General features: G+C 44.9%; 2 protein-coding genes across 2 annotated transcripts in view; both read left to right on the top strand.

Moving 5' to 3' along the window:
• The window catches only part of tspan7b (tetraspanin 7b), an 81,929-nt gene extending 78,533 nt beyond the window's left edge, over window positions 1–3,396 (top strand). Inside the window, exon 8 of the mRNA XM_063212171.1 lies at window positions 657–3,396. The gene's annotated coding sequence lies outside the window, so the exon portion shown is untranslated. The remainder of the gene's footprint in view (window positions 1–656) is intronic.
• A 1,767-nt stretch (window positions 3,397–5,163) lies between these two features.
• On the top strand, window positions 5,164–7,537 carry mid1ip1b (MID1 interacting protein 1b). Its single transcript, XM_063212166.1, has 2 exons — window positions 5,164–5,280; window positions 5,909–7,537. The coding sequence occupies exon 2, from the start codon at window positions 6,405–6,407 to the stop codon at window positions 6,867–6,869; it is 465 nt and encodes a 154-aa protein (XP_063068236.1). The 5' UTR covers window positions 5,164–5,280; window positions 5,909–6,404; the 3' UTR covers window positions 6,870–7,537.
• The last annotated feature ends 7,463 nt before the right edge of the window (window positions 7,538–15,000 follow it).

The raw sequence follows: 15,000 nt of genomic DNA, 5'->3' as shown, positions 1-15,000 counted from the left end.
GACTAGTGGAGAGGTGGAAATGGAGGCCTAAACAGAGTGTTTTGAGAGAATTTGTTTACTATTTTGAAATCTTGAGTGATTAATCACTATACCCATCACCAAACCATAGAAAAGGATATGTGTGTCTTAGACTTAAATCAGCCATTTTACTAGGCTACTTGCCCCGCTACAGCTGACCATTTGAGGTCACCAGTGGAGATCTGATACTGGTCTTGTTGTGGTAAAAAAGTAGAGACCGTAATCTGCAAAATTAGTCGAAAACGTTTTGAATTGTGATGTTTCCGGTGTGTGCCCCTTTAATTACACATCTGATTTAAATAATTTTCTATTGGAGCATTCTGATGTGGACGACTTTGTTTCTGTTTGTGGGCTTTCCCAGACAAAAATCGTCCTTAAAATAAATTGTGTTACGCTACAAAACAGATGTCAGTGATTCCTTAGTTAGAACTGTTCATTGACTTTTTACCCACCTTTATGAATGACAACTGTGTATGATACTGTGCTATATAAATACTTTGATAACACACGCACACACACACTCACACACACACACACACACACACACACACACACACACACACACACACACACACAGACACACACAAGCACTATGACTTACGTGTATGTAAAACAGTATTTTTGTGTGTGTGTTGCAGGGAGATGACAAGAGGGCCTGCGTCACCTTGGACATCGGGGGAAGGACATACCTGAAACTCTAGCACACTCCATCCTCACCGCCTTTTCCCCTCCATGTGTCCTTTCCCTTCATCCATCCTTTCCTCCTCCTTGCTTGCTCTCTCCTTTCCACCCTCTCCTCCTCCCTCCTTCCTGCTCTCCTTCCTTCCTTCCTCTACCATCCCTTTTTTTCTCTCTGTGTCTGTCTATTCTCTGACTTTTTTTTTCTGTAGTTCATCATTCCTTAACGTGCAGTTGTGCCATCAATGTGGGAGGGGGATAAAAGATGTTTCTTTTTTTCATTCTTTCAGGACCTTAACATTATGTGAAGGAGGGAGAATCAGAATGTGTACACACACACACTCATTGGTCCCAGTCTTTTTGCTGTACAAAGGCCCTTTGCATGCTAAGTCACACCCTCTTTCGCTAGCAACACAAGCATCAACAAAAACACAGTGACATTTGTACAAATAACCAAAAACAAAGTGACTAAAAAGGTTGAATCATAGTTCTTTTATGTCAGATCTATCGCTCTCTTTTTTATTTTGACGTAAAAAAAAAATAGTATAACAATCAACTAGGATGGTAAGGTTTTTTTTAACGCTCTGTGGATTTTATTTTTGTTGTTGTTGTTTGGGGAGGAAACTTCCTGTTTTCAGTGACACAAAATGGAGTCCGCTTTTGTGCTGTGACATCGAGCACATCTCTCTGCATCCTGTACGAGACAAAACATTTGCCTATTAGCTCTGCATTGAAACGTGTACTAGTAGCTCTCTTTGTGGACGTGCGTTTGTGTGTTTTTGTGTTGCTTTCTCTCTTTTTTTTCTCCTTTTTTTATTATTAAATAAATTAAAGTGAAAAAGCCCTTGGGTGAATGTCTGCATTGGGTCAAAGTCAGTGCTCAGTGACCTCGGCCAATCCACCCTAGTGCCTTTCCTCCTCTACCCCTGACCCACTAATGTATTTATTCACGTCACTGACAAGTTTTATTTATTTATTAATGTCTATATTTAATTCATACTATTATAAACTATAAACCACACTGGATATAAATACCGTCAAGGCCAGACACAAAGACGTGCAGAATCTGAGTCTTGTTTCGGAACAGCTCTGACCGAGTGGCTATTTGCGTTCCCTGTCTAACCTCCCAGCGATGTTTAGATCCCCCCTGCCCCGCCCCTCCCTCTCCCACTCCCTCTCTCTCGGTCATTGACCAGAATAACACACGCTCATTAGCTGCTCTGCAGCCTTTCCCGGCCGCGCTTTTGTGCTGATGCACCCCTGTTGACACTCCTGTGTCTCCGTCCACTCCACTCCGCACCGCACCACCACCGCCAGCAGCAGTGTCCTCTGTCCCCATCCTCTGACTCAGCTGTGACACACCGCAGGGCCAGAGCTGTGACTGACTCACCACCGCCACACTCGCCACCGTCCCCAGCGATGAGGACCAACAGCTGAGCCAATACTCCCCCCGCTCACTGGCATTAGAAATGGTGTTTGGTGGCCTGAATTGGCTGGAGGGTATGTTAGAAAATAAACAGAGACATGAATAACCAGAGCTCCCCTTTTACCGCTACAATGAGCAACGTAAGGGGTGGGAAGTGGAACAGACAATTTGGAGAGAATTTGTTGTCTTTTTTTCCCCCCTCAGAGATGAAATTCCAAGGGATTCATCTCTGACCGAAACGGGGAAAAAAGGGGATATGGGTGTCTGCATTTTATAATCAGAATGTCTGAAGGCTAAAACTAAAACATTGTGGAGTGGTTATGTTACCACACAGTTATTATTAATGGAAACGGAATCTAACCCAGCTTAGCTAATAATTCCAAGTAACACAAATGGAAAAAAGATCATAAACAATCAACTAGGTGTGAACACCACTGTCTGACAGAGGCTCTGCCCTTGCGAAAAACACGAGAGAGAAGTTAGCTGAGTGTCACTAATCATCACTACACATGAATTACATTTTGAGGGCGGATGGAGGAGCTGGATGGAGCCAACGTCACTGGCACTGGTCTTCCAGAACAGGGATTCCCAACCTGGGGGTGGGGGGCCCATTGGTGGGTCGTGAAGATCTTACAAGTGCACCGTGAAATCATTTCCGAAAAATCTAAATAATACTTGTGTGTTTGTACGTGCAAATAAAACAGTTCTCGCCTAAATTATATCCATTGGTGAGTGTCTTTCAAAGCAGATGGATGGTCTCAATGTTGCAGCGTCCTATTGGCTGTTGACTATTATTTTAGTTCCATTATTTATTGGGCCAGAGGTGGGCTGCAGACATCCGCGACGGTTTCAAGAGGGCCCCAAGTTGGACAAGGTTGGGAACCCCTGTTCTAGAAACATCTGATGAGGGTCATGTGGGCTTTGATGGTTCCAAGTTTCTTTTTATGAGTGTTTTTGCGTTTATAGATGGTTTCTCAGGTTTGTTTTGTTTTATTTTATTTCTCTTTAATTTGTCACAGTTTTAAATGCTGTCACTGCAGCTGCCCTCTGTGTTGATGGAATAAATATGGCAAAATAAGTGGAAAATAGCTTAAAATGTGTTGTAAATGATTCCTAGTCATACACAATCTGGACAGTACAATGAGCATAACAATAAGACTTTGTATAAAAGAATAAACTTTTTAAAACGCATCACCAGCTAGCATGCCAACAAAATGTACGTTGATATTGTAAACAACTGTGATATCTATTAATAAAATGGTCATTTCATGGTTGCCATATTGTGTGCTGCTTTGTCATTTCATTCTATGGTCTTGTGTTGTTGGCAGTTGCCACCTAATCCTCGTTCCTTAAGCAAATCACATAAACTCACATTAGGGACTGTAACCAATACCCTGTGAAAACTGTTAGTCGCTTTGGATAAAAAAAAACTTGGTTGTGAAGTTGTGGAATAGGCTTATATGGCTAAAGTTAGTGAACCAATTGCAGGCCATAGAAATAGCAACACTTTATCAAGAATGAGATGCAGTAGTCCGTTGAAATGCCTATTTTTTTTAATCTGTATTTAAAAATATCTCTAAACAGCAGGCCAAACTACTCAGAAGTTCAGAAGACTTCACTCTATGCTTTGCTGAATGTCTGGAAAGCCAACGTTATATTTCTTGCCACTAGATGGCAACCTTATCTCGTTGAAAAACGTAACAAAAGGCCCTCCGCAGACACGAGCCTGCTCGCAGAGGCGATTATGTATGAGGCCCGGGCCGGAATTACCGCCCACTGGAAAATTATCGGTAATTACTTAGCTCAGGCAGTTGATGATAGACGCGGTCTAATCATGGGTTAGGGCACTTCACGTCGTCAGGATGACTGCCTAGAATCTAGAAAACGGCATTCATCATGGGATGTGTGCCCTTGGGTTAACTCCGTGCAAAACTTTTGCGTGGGTTGGCTTGAAATTTGAAGAAAGTTTTTTTTTTATCCCCATACTGTTATTTCCCATGGCCGTTGCCGCATCTGGTTGACTAGGCCTACTCCTCTGATAGCTTAATGTGTATGGCTCGGAACTATTTTACACAGACCAGCAGTCATAGTTTTAGAAATGCAGCGTGCCTCTGTGAGAGCGAGAAGTCGAAGTCGAACGGGACTGGAATTTGTAAACCAAGCGGAGACGGCGCTCGCTCTCACGGACACTAATCTCGTTAAGCAAATTAGCGCAGATCAGCATGCTCCCCGAGGAATCACTCGCGCGCAAGACAGAAAGTCCCTTCGACGCTCATGCTGTTAAATAGAGGGAGCAAATCTCCTATCATTCGTGACGATGAAACCGTCGACCTTTTTAGAAGCGCACCGAAAGACTGTGCCCTCCACTGAGCGCGCACACATCCGCCATTACTTTGCCAAAATTAGCACTGTATTTCACATTATGATCTCCACAGCAGCGACATAGCCTATATTGGGGGTGGGGTGTAATAAGTGACTTTTGTATTGTAGGCATATTTTTTGTAGCAGTTCATTCAGTCCAGGAGGTTGATCATTGACAGTGGGCAAACATGCTAACTTGTCACCAGATATAAATCATAATGTGAAAAGCAATAGCTCCAAACACGAGTAAGTCTGCACTCTCTCATCCAATCATTTGTAGGTAACTTTCTGTCAAGGGAAGCAATGGAACGTGGAGGGTGCAACGAAAACTGGGCTGTGAAAATGTCCAGTCATTCCGATTTAAAAGTACAATTAATTAGTTATTACACCATCTGCAATGTCCTCCTCGTCAGCAATAAGAAGTCTGGGCACCACGCAAGTGCAATGTGTAAATGAGCATCGAAACACCACTCACTCACAACGATTCAGGCGCACTGGCAACACCATAGCGAATGCTGGCTGATGGCCGTGAGCCAGCAGATACATCGTCTAGCCTCTTGATACGGATTGGTTGAAATCATTTAGCCTTTCCCTAGGAACTGCAGACGCGAACGTGATTGGTTGCAAACGGAGGTACGGCTGTGGGCTGATGCTCGGCGTCATGAATATTCAAAAGAAATATTGCACTATACTGGACAACCCGAGGCCTCACCCATCACCGGCGTAGCGCTACTGGATACCTGCTATCTGAATGCTGAAATTATAGGTGCCCTGAAGCATTTGTCTCGAAGCCACAGGTCAGTGTTTTGTTTCGCAACAATTTGTGGAGGGCATTGGTTTTGCGCTGGTAAAAAAAAAACTGATGAGGAGGCTGTGAAAGCATCCATCCGTTAAATTGCTAACTGTGCTAAGTCAAGATAACGGTGACAATTGTCTTGAATTACGTTGCATCAAATCGGCTTGCGTTGTTGTACTGCATCTCTTTCGTCGGCACATACTTCAATAATTTCACATATGTTGTATGTGCAAATTTGAACTGTAAGACGTTATTAAAATATCACTACCGGCTTTTCAGGTTGGTAAGCTCACTGGCTAACATGAATCATCCAGCCTGCTAGCTAGCCTGTGTTGCTGAGGAAATATGAGGCTACTTGACCATCTGATGCAATCGTAAACCCAGTCCCTCACAAGTAGCCTGAGTCTACTACTGTAATATTTGAGCCAGTTTGTCACTCGGCAACAGCTGTTAGTGCATTGACAGACGCTGTTGCACTGTATCCACTGAGATGCTAGTTGTCTGGAAATTTAGGGAATTTCCGTGTTCTGCCATAGCTGATGTTAGCTGTAGCCACTCATTAAAATGGTAGGTGTGTGAGCTGGCTTTCAGCTGTTAAACTCACTCCCCTCTTTTGCCTGTCATTTCAGGACACCGATCCGGTTACAGCCTGGGGGAGATACCTACCGGCGTATTGACAGTTTATGGAAACGCCCATATATAAGGACACCTGCTCTCAACAGACAGTCAACCAGTTCACATCGCTAACCAGGTTGGATTTATCAACAACCCCTCTGTCAAGAACTGTATGAACGACTAACTTCAACCGCCCCATTCATTGACAGCACAGGCATCAAACTTGAACTGCTATTTTTCCCTGGCTACGCCGACCTGACGGGGATTACGCTGGCTCTTCTTTCGAAAGACACTGCGTCTCTCAAGATAGATTTATCGGTGCGTCCTTCCAAGCCGATTACTCAGCATTTGAACCAGTCAGTGTGTAGAGAAAGCTATCTCACGTTATCCCTTCAGGCGAACAGTCTGCCTGCTCTGCGCCGGGTCGCTTCGTTGCTGTGAGATTGAAACTAGGCTACTAGCTCTACCCTGTTTGTCCGTCTGAAGTGAATCGAACATCGACTAGACACGATGATGCAAATCACGGATTCCTACAACCAAAAGAACTCGTTGTTCAACGCCATGAACCGCTTCATAGGCGCTGTGAATAACATGGATCAGACTGTAATGGTCCCCAGTCTACTCAGGGACGTGCCACTGGAAGAGGAGAAGGATGTTAACCCGTTACGGACCACGACTAATGGCTCTGCCACTTACTATGAAGACGCGGACATGTATGGTGATTACGTTGCGTTGAAGTCCATCCGAAACGACATCGAGTGGGGAGTTGTACAGATGGAAGAGAGGCGAAAAGAGAAACTTGGCGTCGGCGCTTTGGAGACTACTCGAGTGGAAGCAGGAGAGGAGGACTTGGAAAAGCTGTTTCATTTCCATTTGAATGGACTGCACACTGTTCTGTCCCAGCTCACGCGCAAAGCGAACACTCTCACGAACAGATACAAGCAAGAAATTGGAATAGGTGGTTGCGGACTGTAGGCGGCCAGTTCACCCCTTTTCTGGCGAGCTTTCTGCGGTGCTGAGATAACCAAAGAATAACAACGCGATGAAAGTTGGGTGAAAGCACGGGGGGCGGCCTGTCCTGGTGGTTCTTTAAGAATCTTTGTTCCTTGGATTGGGAAGAGAAATGTACTTGACATGAATGCTCTACACTGGTGTCCTTTGACGTGTTTATTTTTTTATTTTATTGTTTTCCCTCCAACCCTGATGTTTGCTGTTGGCACAATGAGTTGGCATGGATGCCGATACATAAATATATAAATGGTTGAAAAGTAATAATATATGCAATATATTATAGGCTATGCTGTGGTTGTGTGTGTGTGTAACAGCCTATTGTGTGGGCAGCAGGCTTTAGCATAAAACTTGTGCAGAGACAGTTTGTCTTTAAGTGGTTACAAAGTAATAGGCTGGCTTTATTTTTCCGAGATTACAATGTAGGCCTAATGCTTGGCCTTTAAAATGGCTTTGAATAATCTATGAAATGGAATCGAATGATGTTTCTATACTGTCAAGTAATTAGAAGGGACTGATTCCATGAGATTACTGTGAAGTTTTGTGTTGCTTATTGTGTAACCATGTAAATGCAATGTTTGGGTTTTTTTCTACTGAGATGCTGGTCCATAAAATAAACATTTCTTTTGTTAGTATTTAAATCTGCCCTGTGTGATTTTTACAGGAATGACAGCGTTTTTTTCCGCGCTGAGACTGCTGGTCACTTTCTTGAAGAGGAATGGCATGAGTGAAGTTCTCTGATGTGTGTTAAATGTCAGATTATACTTTAAGGGTATATTGTGGAGTTTGTTGTGATTTTTTTTCGTGTGGACACATTGCCATGTCAGCTGAGTCAGCAATGTCTGAGGGCCTCACGACTTTTATGCATAGGGGTTATCTAGGGGATGTCTTATCACCAGCTGATAATGGATCAGTCCTGCCGCCACTTCTGTTTTTGTTTAGCCTTGCACACATTCTTCTGAGAGCTGGCTGACTGTGTCATAATGCAAGAGATAATGCATAATGCACATTCCTTGGGGAGAAAAATAACATTTGGAAATGACTGTCACGACAGCATACATTTGTGAATCCGCACCTGCACTGCTGTGGGTTTGGAGATCAAAGCAGTGCAATCACTTTTTACGATGATGCAGCCATGAAGTCATAAAATGTGTGAAGATGCATTATACATCATGTCATTAGACATACACACACAGGATATTGTGTTCCTCTCTTTGCCAGACTTGAAGCCAATTACTGTATATATAGTGCTTTCAAGGCCACTGATCTAGGGTCAAATAACAGGTGGGAAGTTGTGCTGCAGTGTGTTACTGGAAACAAACAAATTGTTGCCTGGATGGAAATTAAAAAAAAAAAATCTCAGCTGTTTGTTAGACTTGATGCCAAGGGAACATTAAGGTACTGAATATATTTTAAAAGAGATACATAATATAAAAAAACAGATTGTTGTCAAAACAAACAAGGTTATGTGCCCTGCATGTTTCCTGAACAGGTTTATGGTCTTGGCTTCCAGTCAGTCAGCGATAAGAACCACACGAGATAAACATTGATCAGATATGGGCATCATAGTTGTCGACTGTGTCTGTCTGCTGTGTGTGTGACCCAGTTAAAAAAAAAAAAGCCATTATGAGTTACTGTACTCAATGAGGGAATAGTTTTTAACCCGCACACTTAAAAAAAAGAGCTCTGCTAGTTGTTAAACCGGTTTATACATCCACAGTGGGAAAGTAGGTCTATAATAATTATAAGCAAGGCCTGGGATCCAGCTTTGCTGACTTGACATACATTATACTGTATGTACTTCCATCTAAAGTAGCTTTTCCATCCCTTTCCATTTGAAGTCGGAGAATGATGTAATAATGGCCTGTGGTCTGAAAGCTGTACTTTGCTCAAATCCAGCCTAGAATATCCAGCCGGGCTCACAAGAAATATAGTGTTCCAAAACACTCCCCTCGTGAAACGCGTTCATTAATATGGAGGCAGTAGGGTATCTCCTAAATGCAAGCACAATGGGCAAAGAAAAGGAAAGGGTCTACATTTTCACAACCCATTCTCATTCGAAATGGGGAATTTTCGAAAGTTTGAATGCATTCCATTTGAATTCATTAAGTGCACTTTTCAGACTTTGGCAAATGAAGCGAATGCAGAATTGTTGACATCCTACTATTCTTGAATGAAAGCCTTCTTTGCTGCGCACATTTTTTCCCATCCTAATCTGTACTATAGAGTCGCCATAGTAAGGTCACAGTCACAGATTAAGTTATTTCACTTGATTCCTGAGACAGGAATTACGTTTTCTCACTAAGCATGGGTTGTTGGACAGCACTTTATCCCCTTTTAGTGGGAACAGTTAAGTTATGCAATGGAAGCCTATGGCTGTCGCCGGTAGTACAATTCTCCAATTTTTACACAATAGTTTTGACGTGTCTATGGCCACAGCCAGAGAAGCCAACAGGGGATGTGGGGCAAAGGGGTCAGTTGTCCCGGGCCCAGGGAGAGGGGGGACCCAAAAATGGGTCCTCACTACTACATTGTAAGCATTGGGTGGGGGGTCTTTTGGAAGTCTATCCTAGGCCCAATGAAAGTTGTCAGTGGCCCTGGCAACAGTTTCTTCTTTCTTTGGATGACAGGAAAAGGGCAGATACAGAAATTGCACAATGCCTACACCACAACAACCATAGTTTACACCCCCACCCCCCTAACCATCCCCCTCATCTCTCAACTGTCAGACCTGATCAAGGGAATGACGCTTCAAGAAATAATCTGCATCAACTCATTCATACCCTGGGAAAATTTAGAATTGTTGTTAATTGAGCAGAATGGATGGCCAGTATAATGAACGATATAGTATTTATTTATACATACTTACTCCCACTGGTCACTGCCACTATGGCCAGGGCTGTATGGAAATAGGGGGCTAAAGCGGGTCAGAGCCCCATGTATCTGGGGGCCACACGGGAAGTTAGTTTCTTTTTTAAACATGTTAAAGGATAACTTCAGTCAATTTCAACATGCAGTTGTGATGCTCACACTACCCTGGACTGGTCAGTACCTGAGGGTCTTTTTTTTCTTCTTCAGCCTTTTCCGAGATCCTGGTCATTGTAATGGGGGCAGCTGTTTGTTTACATTTCAAAAAAACATTTTTGTTTATTCCCAAAAGCATCCAAAAAAGGTTATGCAACATCAGCAGACAACTAGCAAACAGCGGTACCTTCTGGGAAAATATTTGGAGTAGGCCTATGTTCATTTTAAAAAAAAAAATGTAAACAAACTCTGCCTCCATTAGAATAGCTAATATCTCCGAAAGGGCTGTGCCGAAAAATGTGGCATCACCGGGTACTGACAAGTCAAGGGCAGCGTGAGCAATACAACAGCATATTGAAATTGACTGAAGTGGTCCTTTAATATCATATAAATTGGAGGAGCCGATACAGGAGCTAAACTCGATAGGAGCTGAGTCCATCCATGGGCCCAGAATTTGATGCTAAACTCCTGACTGAATTCTTGTATTTTCTTTACCCCCACATCTCAAAAGTGTCATTACTACCTCGTGACATGTGAAGCACTGCTCTGCGCTCGCAGACATGTTAAAGATAACCAGGCAGTCAAGCATATAGGCTGGCTGTGTGAGTGTGTGGTCAAAAGGAAGCTAAAGCAGTGCTGTCTCCCGGGGCCAGTTCGAGTCCATTTGTTGCCCTAGGCAAGCACCCACTTTTTCCTTTTTGTGCATGAACTTCGTGTCATAAATCTGGTATAGCACAGTTGAGAGTACTTACATATATACAGTATTTACTGAGTGTCCAAGAATAAGCATTGGTAACGTAAAATGTATTGTTTTATTTCACTTGACGTCCTAATTCTGTTGGACTTTTGGGTGTTGTACTGGCGTCCCCAAGACATGTGGTGCCATAGGGGGGTCTGACTACACCGCATTCCACATTATTACGCAAATGACATTTTTTGCTGTTTCCCCAAATAATCAATACAAACGACAGTTGTCATAATTTTCTAGTCATCAGCCATTACAGTACAATTAGAAAGTTTTTGAATGAACCTTCCAATGATAACGGTATTTTTTAAAATAACAATGCGGTGTATATGCCTAGTGCCGGCCCTGGCTGTCTCTCCGTATGGCCTGCTGCGGCTGTGAAGAGAAGCACCTCGCTGCTGGGGAGTGTTTGGACTGGTGCAAATAATGCTAAATTAGGCATGACAAATAAGGCTGTAAATTAATTGTAATTAAGGCATTTAAACAACGCCATTACACTCTACATGGAGACTTGGGCCTGACCATCAGTAATTATATATATATGTTATTTACAATTAGGTTTTAGAGATTTGTTTTTCCTTCCTCCTGAAGATGAATTAAGAAGTGATGTTATTGTATGGTAGCAATTTAAGATATAGGCCTATCCTAAGTGCGTAATGTGTGTTTCTGTGTCAGAGACAGAGAAGTGTATGTGCATGTTAATGTTTAAGACACACACACACACACACACACACACACACACACACACACACACACACACACACACACACACACACACACACACACACACACACACACACACACACACACACACACACACAAAGAGAGAGAGAGCACAAGCACACACACGGCACAGTGTAGCATTTCATGGTGGTAACTTCTGTGCCGCAACGCAAATCCATTACCAGCCGCAGATGAGCACATTCATTTAATTACTGACAGTAATGTGCACAACTGTGTAATGGAATGGTGTCAGAAATTTATGTAGAATGATTTAGCTATGGATTTACCATCAGATTTATGATTGGCGAATCCATGCTTCACTGCAACCATAAATCCTCCCCATTATCATAGATCAGTATGATTGGCATTGATCTGAAGAGGAGGAATCCATCGATGGAGGGAAGCTTGGCCTCATGGGTTTATGCTACGTATATAGCATGGATGCTAGAGTAATATCCATAACAATTTTCAAATGAGCTCATCTGTCCTTGCCATTTTGTACACATTTAAATCTTCATACTGCCAAATTTGAGATTTTGACAAATAACTGTGTTTCCCCAACAAGGTATAAAGGGCGGAGCCAGGCCATGACTGGTAATCTGACATACAGGGCATTTACCGGTGGAACGACAGCCGCCAGGGGCCGTTGTTAGATTCCCCCTCCCCCCCCCCCCCCGTATTTTCTTAGAGACTGGCCACTAATGATTTATGGGGATTTACAAAAATGTTCGGCCATTTTTCTGGTTCCAGTCCAGCCCTGACAGGAGCAAAGCTACTACAGCCCCTGTGGTGGTCTATAAAACAGGGCAGTCATGGGTAAGCAGTTAGGGCGTCAGACTTCTAGCCCCAAGGTTGTAGGTTCGACTCCCGACCTGGCTGGTTGGTGGGAGGAGTAATTACAGTAACCAGTGCTCTCCTCCATGACTGGGGTACCCTGAGCATGGTGCCGTCCTGCCGCACTGCTCCCTTTCGGGCACCATTGGGGATCTCCTGCAGTACTTTCAGAAGGAAATGGCTGCCACTAGTATGGAAGGGAGGAAGGAAGGGTAGGATTGCTGTCCTATCTTTAACTGATAGCCACAGAGGCCAAAGTAACAGCTGTAAGCCTATCAAAGCCAAGCTGCTCAGGGGTAGGCAGGCAGGCAGGCAGAAGACAGAGGAAGGTTTGCATTACGGCCATCTCACAGCCAGTGCCTTTCAACCCACCAGCCCTTGCAAATAAGCACGCACACATACACGAGTGCGTGCACACGCACACACACACACACACACACACACACACACACACACACACACACACACACACACACACACACACACACACACACACACACACACACACACACACACACACACACACACACACACAGTCGGTGCATTACAAGCCCTTCTGTACTCCTTGCAAAACCACACACACACACACACACACACACACACACAAATAATTCACACCACCGCCCACACCCACACCGCTAAATGAAATAAATAAAGATGGGACACGGTAATGGTTTCACTTTGCATCAAAATGGCTTCTGCCTCCCTGCCCTCCTTTCACTCTCCTTCTCGCTCTCTCTCTCTCTCTCTCTCTCTCTCTCTTGCTCTCCTCTACTGACAATTTTCCTCCAGCCTCTCCTCCTCTCTCTCTCTCTCTCTCTCTCTCTCTCTCTCTCTCTCTCTCTCTCCTCTACTGACAATTTTCCTCCAGCCTCTCCTCCTTTCTCTCTCTCTCTCTCTCTCTCTCTCTCTCTCTCTCTCTCTCTCTCTCTCTCTCTCTCTCTCTCTCCTCTACTGACAATTTTCCTCCAGCCTCTCCTCCTCTCCTCCTACTGCTCCTTACCAGCCACGCCAAAAGTATGACTGCTTCCCTTCCCATGCATTTTCCATGTGCGCCAGGATGATTTGCATGATTCGTTACAGACCGAAGGAAAGCCAGAGCCATATAGGCGTAGCCAGCCAGCCAGCCAGCCACAGATGCGCTTGGGTGGGCCCGTGCACACCGTACCTGCTTGTCAAATCAGACCCATGCACTCACAAGTGTCTTTTTGTTTGATTGACTGTTATAGTGGTAATTGTGACCTATGTGGGTTTTTTGTATAGGCAGGCAGGCCTACCTGATTTTATTTTGGGTTGTACTTCATCCCTCTGCACTGAGCCCCTGAAGCAAGAGGGTGAGAAAGTGAGTGTGTGCACTGTGTGTGTGCGCGCATGCGTGTATCGAATATGTGTGTGTATTCGTACGCCTGTGTGTGTGTGTGTCTGTGTGTGTAATTGAGAAAGTGTGTGTGTGTGAGACAGAGAAAGAGAGTGCGAGCAGGGGAGCTGTGCACAGCAGCTGTGCTACTGCAGAAAAGGAGTAATGAGCAAAATGGTGAGAGGGATGGGGAGGGATGGAGGGAGGCAAGGAGAGAGAGAGGTTGGGAGGTCTGACAGTACAGTGGGAGGACGGGAGGCGGTGGGAGAGAGGGAGACTGTGGATGGGTAGAGAGGGGAAGGAGGGCGGTAGGAGGAGAGGCTGGGAGGTCTGAGAATACAGTGAGGATGGGAGGAGGGAGAAGATGGCTGTGCAGACGGGTAGGGAACAGGGCCGGATTACCGCACAGGCTAGATATGGCTGCAGCCTAGGGCCCCCCACCTGCCAAGGGGCCCCCAATCGGCCAAAAGCAGAAAAAAGAGCAGAATTTTGACAAGATGCAATACAAATCGAAACAACATTCATTACAAAAAAAATCGTCTGTTGTGTTGAATACACTTGGAAGACAGTTGACATACACTGTGTGCATTTCTTATGAAATTCTCCGTCTTGGGGTGGGGGCGCATATCAACTTGTAGCCTTGGGGCCATCTTAATGCGGCCCTGGTAGGGAGGGATGGAGGGAGGTAGTAGGAGATGTTGGTAGGTCTGAGAATACAGTGAGAGGAAGGGTGGAGGGAGAGGGGTGACTTTGCATATGGGTAGGGGGGTGGGGGGCGGGAATTGTAATTGGTGCCTCTGCGGAGGTGTGCTGAAGAGAGAGAGAGAGAGAGAGAGGGAGAAACAAAGAGAGGCGAGGAGGGATGGAGAGAGGGAGGGGGTAGCAGGCGAAGAGAATGAGAATGGGAAGAGAGGGAAGGAGGAAAGGAAGAAAGAGGTGAGGAAGGATGGAGAGACGCGAGACGGTAGAGAGAGGGAGGCGGGGAACAGGCGGGCGAAAAGAACGAGAAAGGGAAAAATATAGAGGTGAGGAGGGATGGAGAGAGGTGAGGAAGAGAGAGAGGGAGACAAAGAAGAAAAAGAGGGACCCGAAGGCAGACAGACGAAGAGAGAGAAGGAGGAAGAGAGGTAGGTGGTCAGGCGAAAAGAATGAGACGGAGGGAGAGAGGCACGGTGGCAGGTTGCGGCGGGGTGGGGGGTGTTGGGTGGGGGGGGCTGGGGGTGCAGGTTGAGTGCAGAGGGCTCTCTTTGAAATCTCATCTGCAGCCAGGGCCGCTGACAACTTTGACTGGGCACGGGACAAAATAATCTGAGAGGGCCCCCACTCTCAATACGTACAATGTAATGAGGCCCCAAGTTTGGGCCCCCTCTCTCCCTGGGCTACAGACAACTAACCCCTTTGTCCCTTCTATCAGC

Source organism: Engraulis encrasicolus, chromosome 12 (assembly GCF_034702125.1).
Source record: "Engraulis encrasicolus isolate BLACKSEA-1 chromosome 12, IST_EnEncr_1.0, whole genome shotgun sequence".
Taxonomy (NCBI): Eukaryota; Metazoa; Chordata; class Actinopteri; order Clupeiformes; family Engraulidae; genus Engraulis; species Engraulis encrasicolus.
The sequence above is the reverse complement of the archived record's forward strand: the minus strand, read 5'-3'. Positions and strand labels throughout refer to the sequence as shown.

Bases quoted from the DNA above. Each gene is read 5' to 3' on its own strand.
- mid1ip1b (XM_063212166.1), top strand. From the start codon at position 6,405: ATGATGCAAATCACGGATTCCTACAACCAAAAGAACTCGTTGTTCAAC.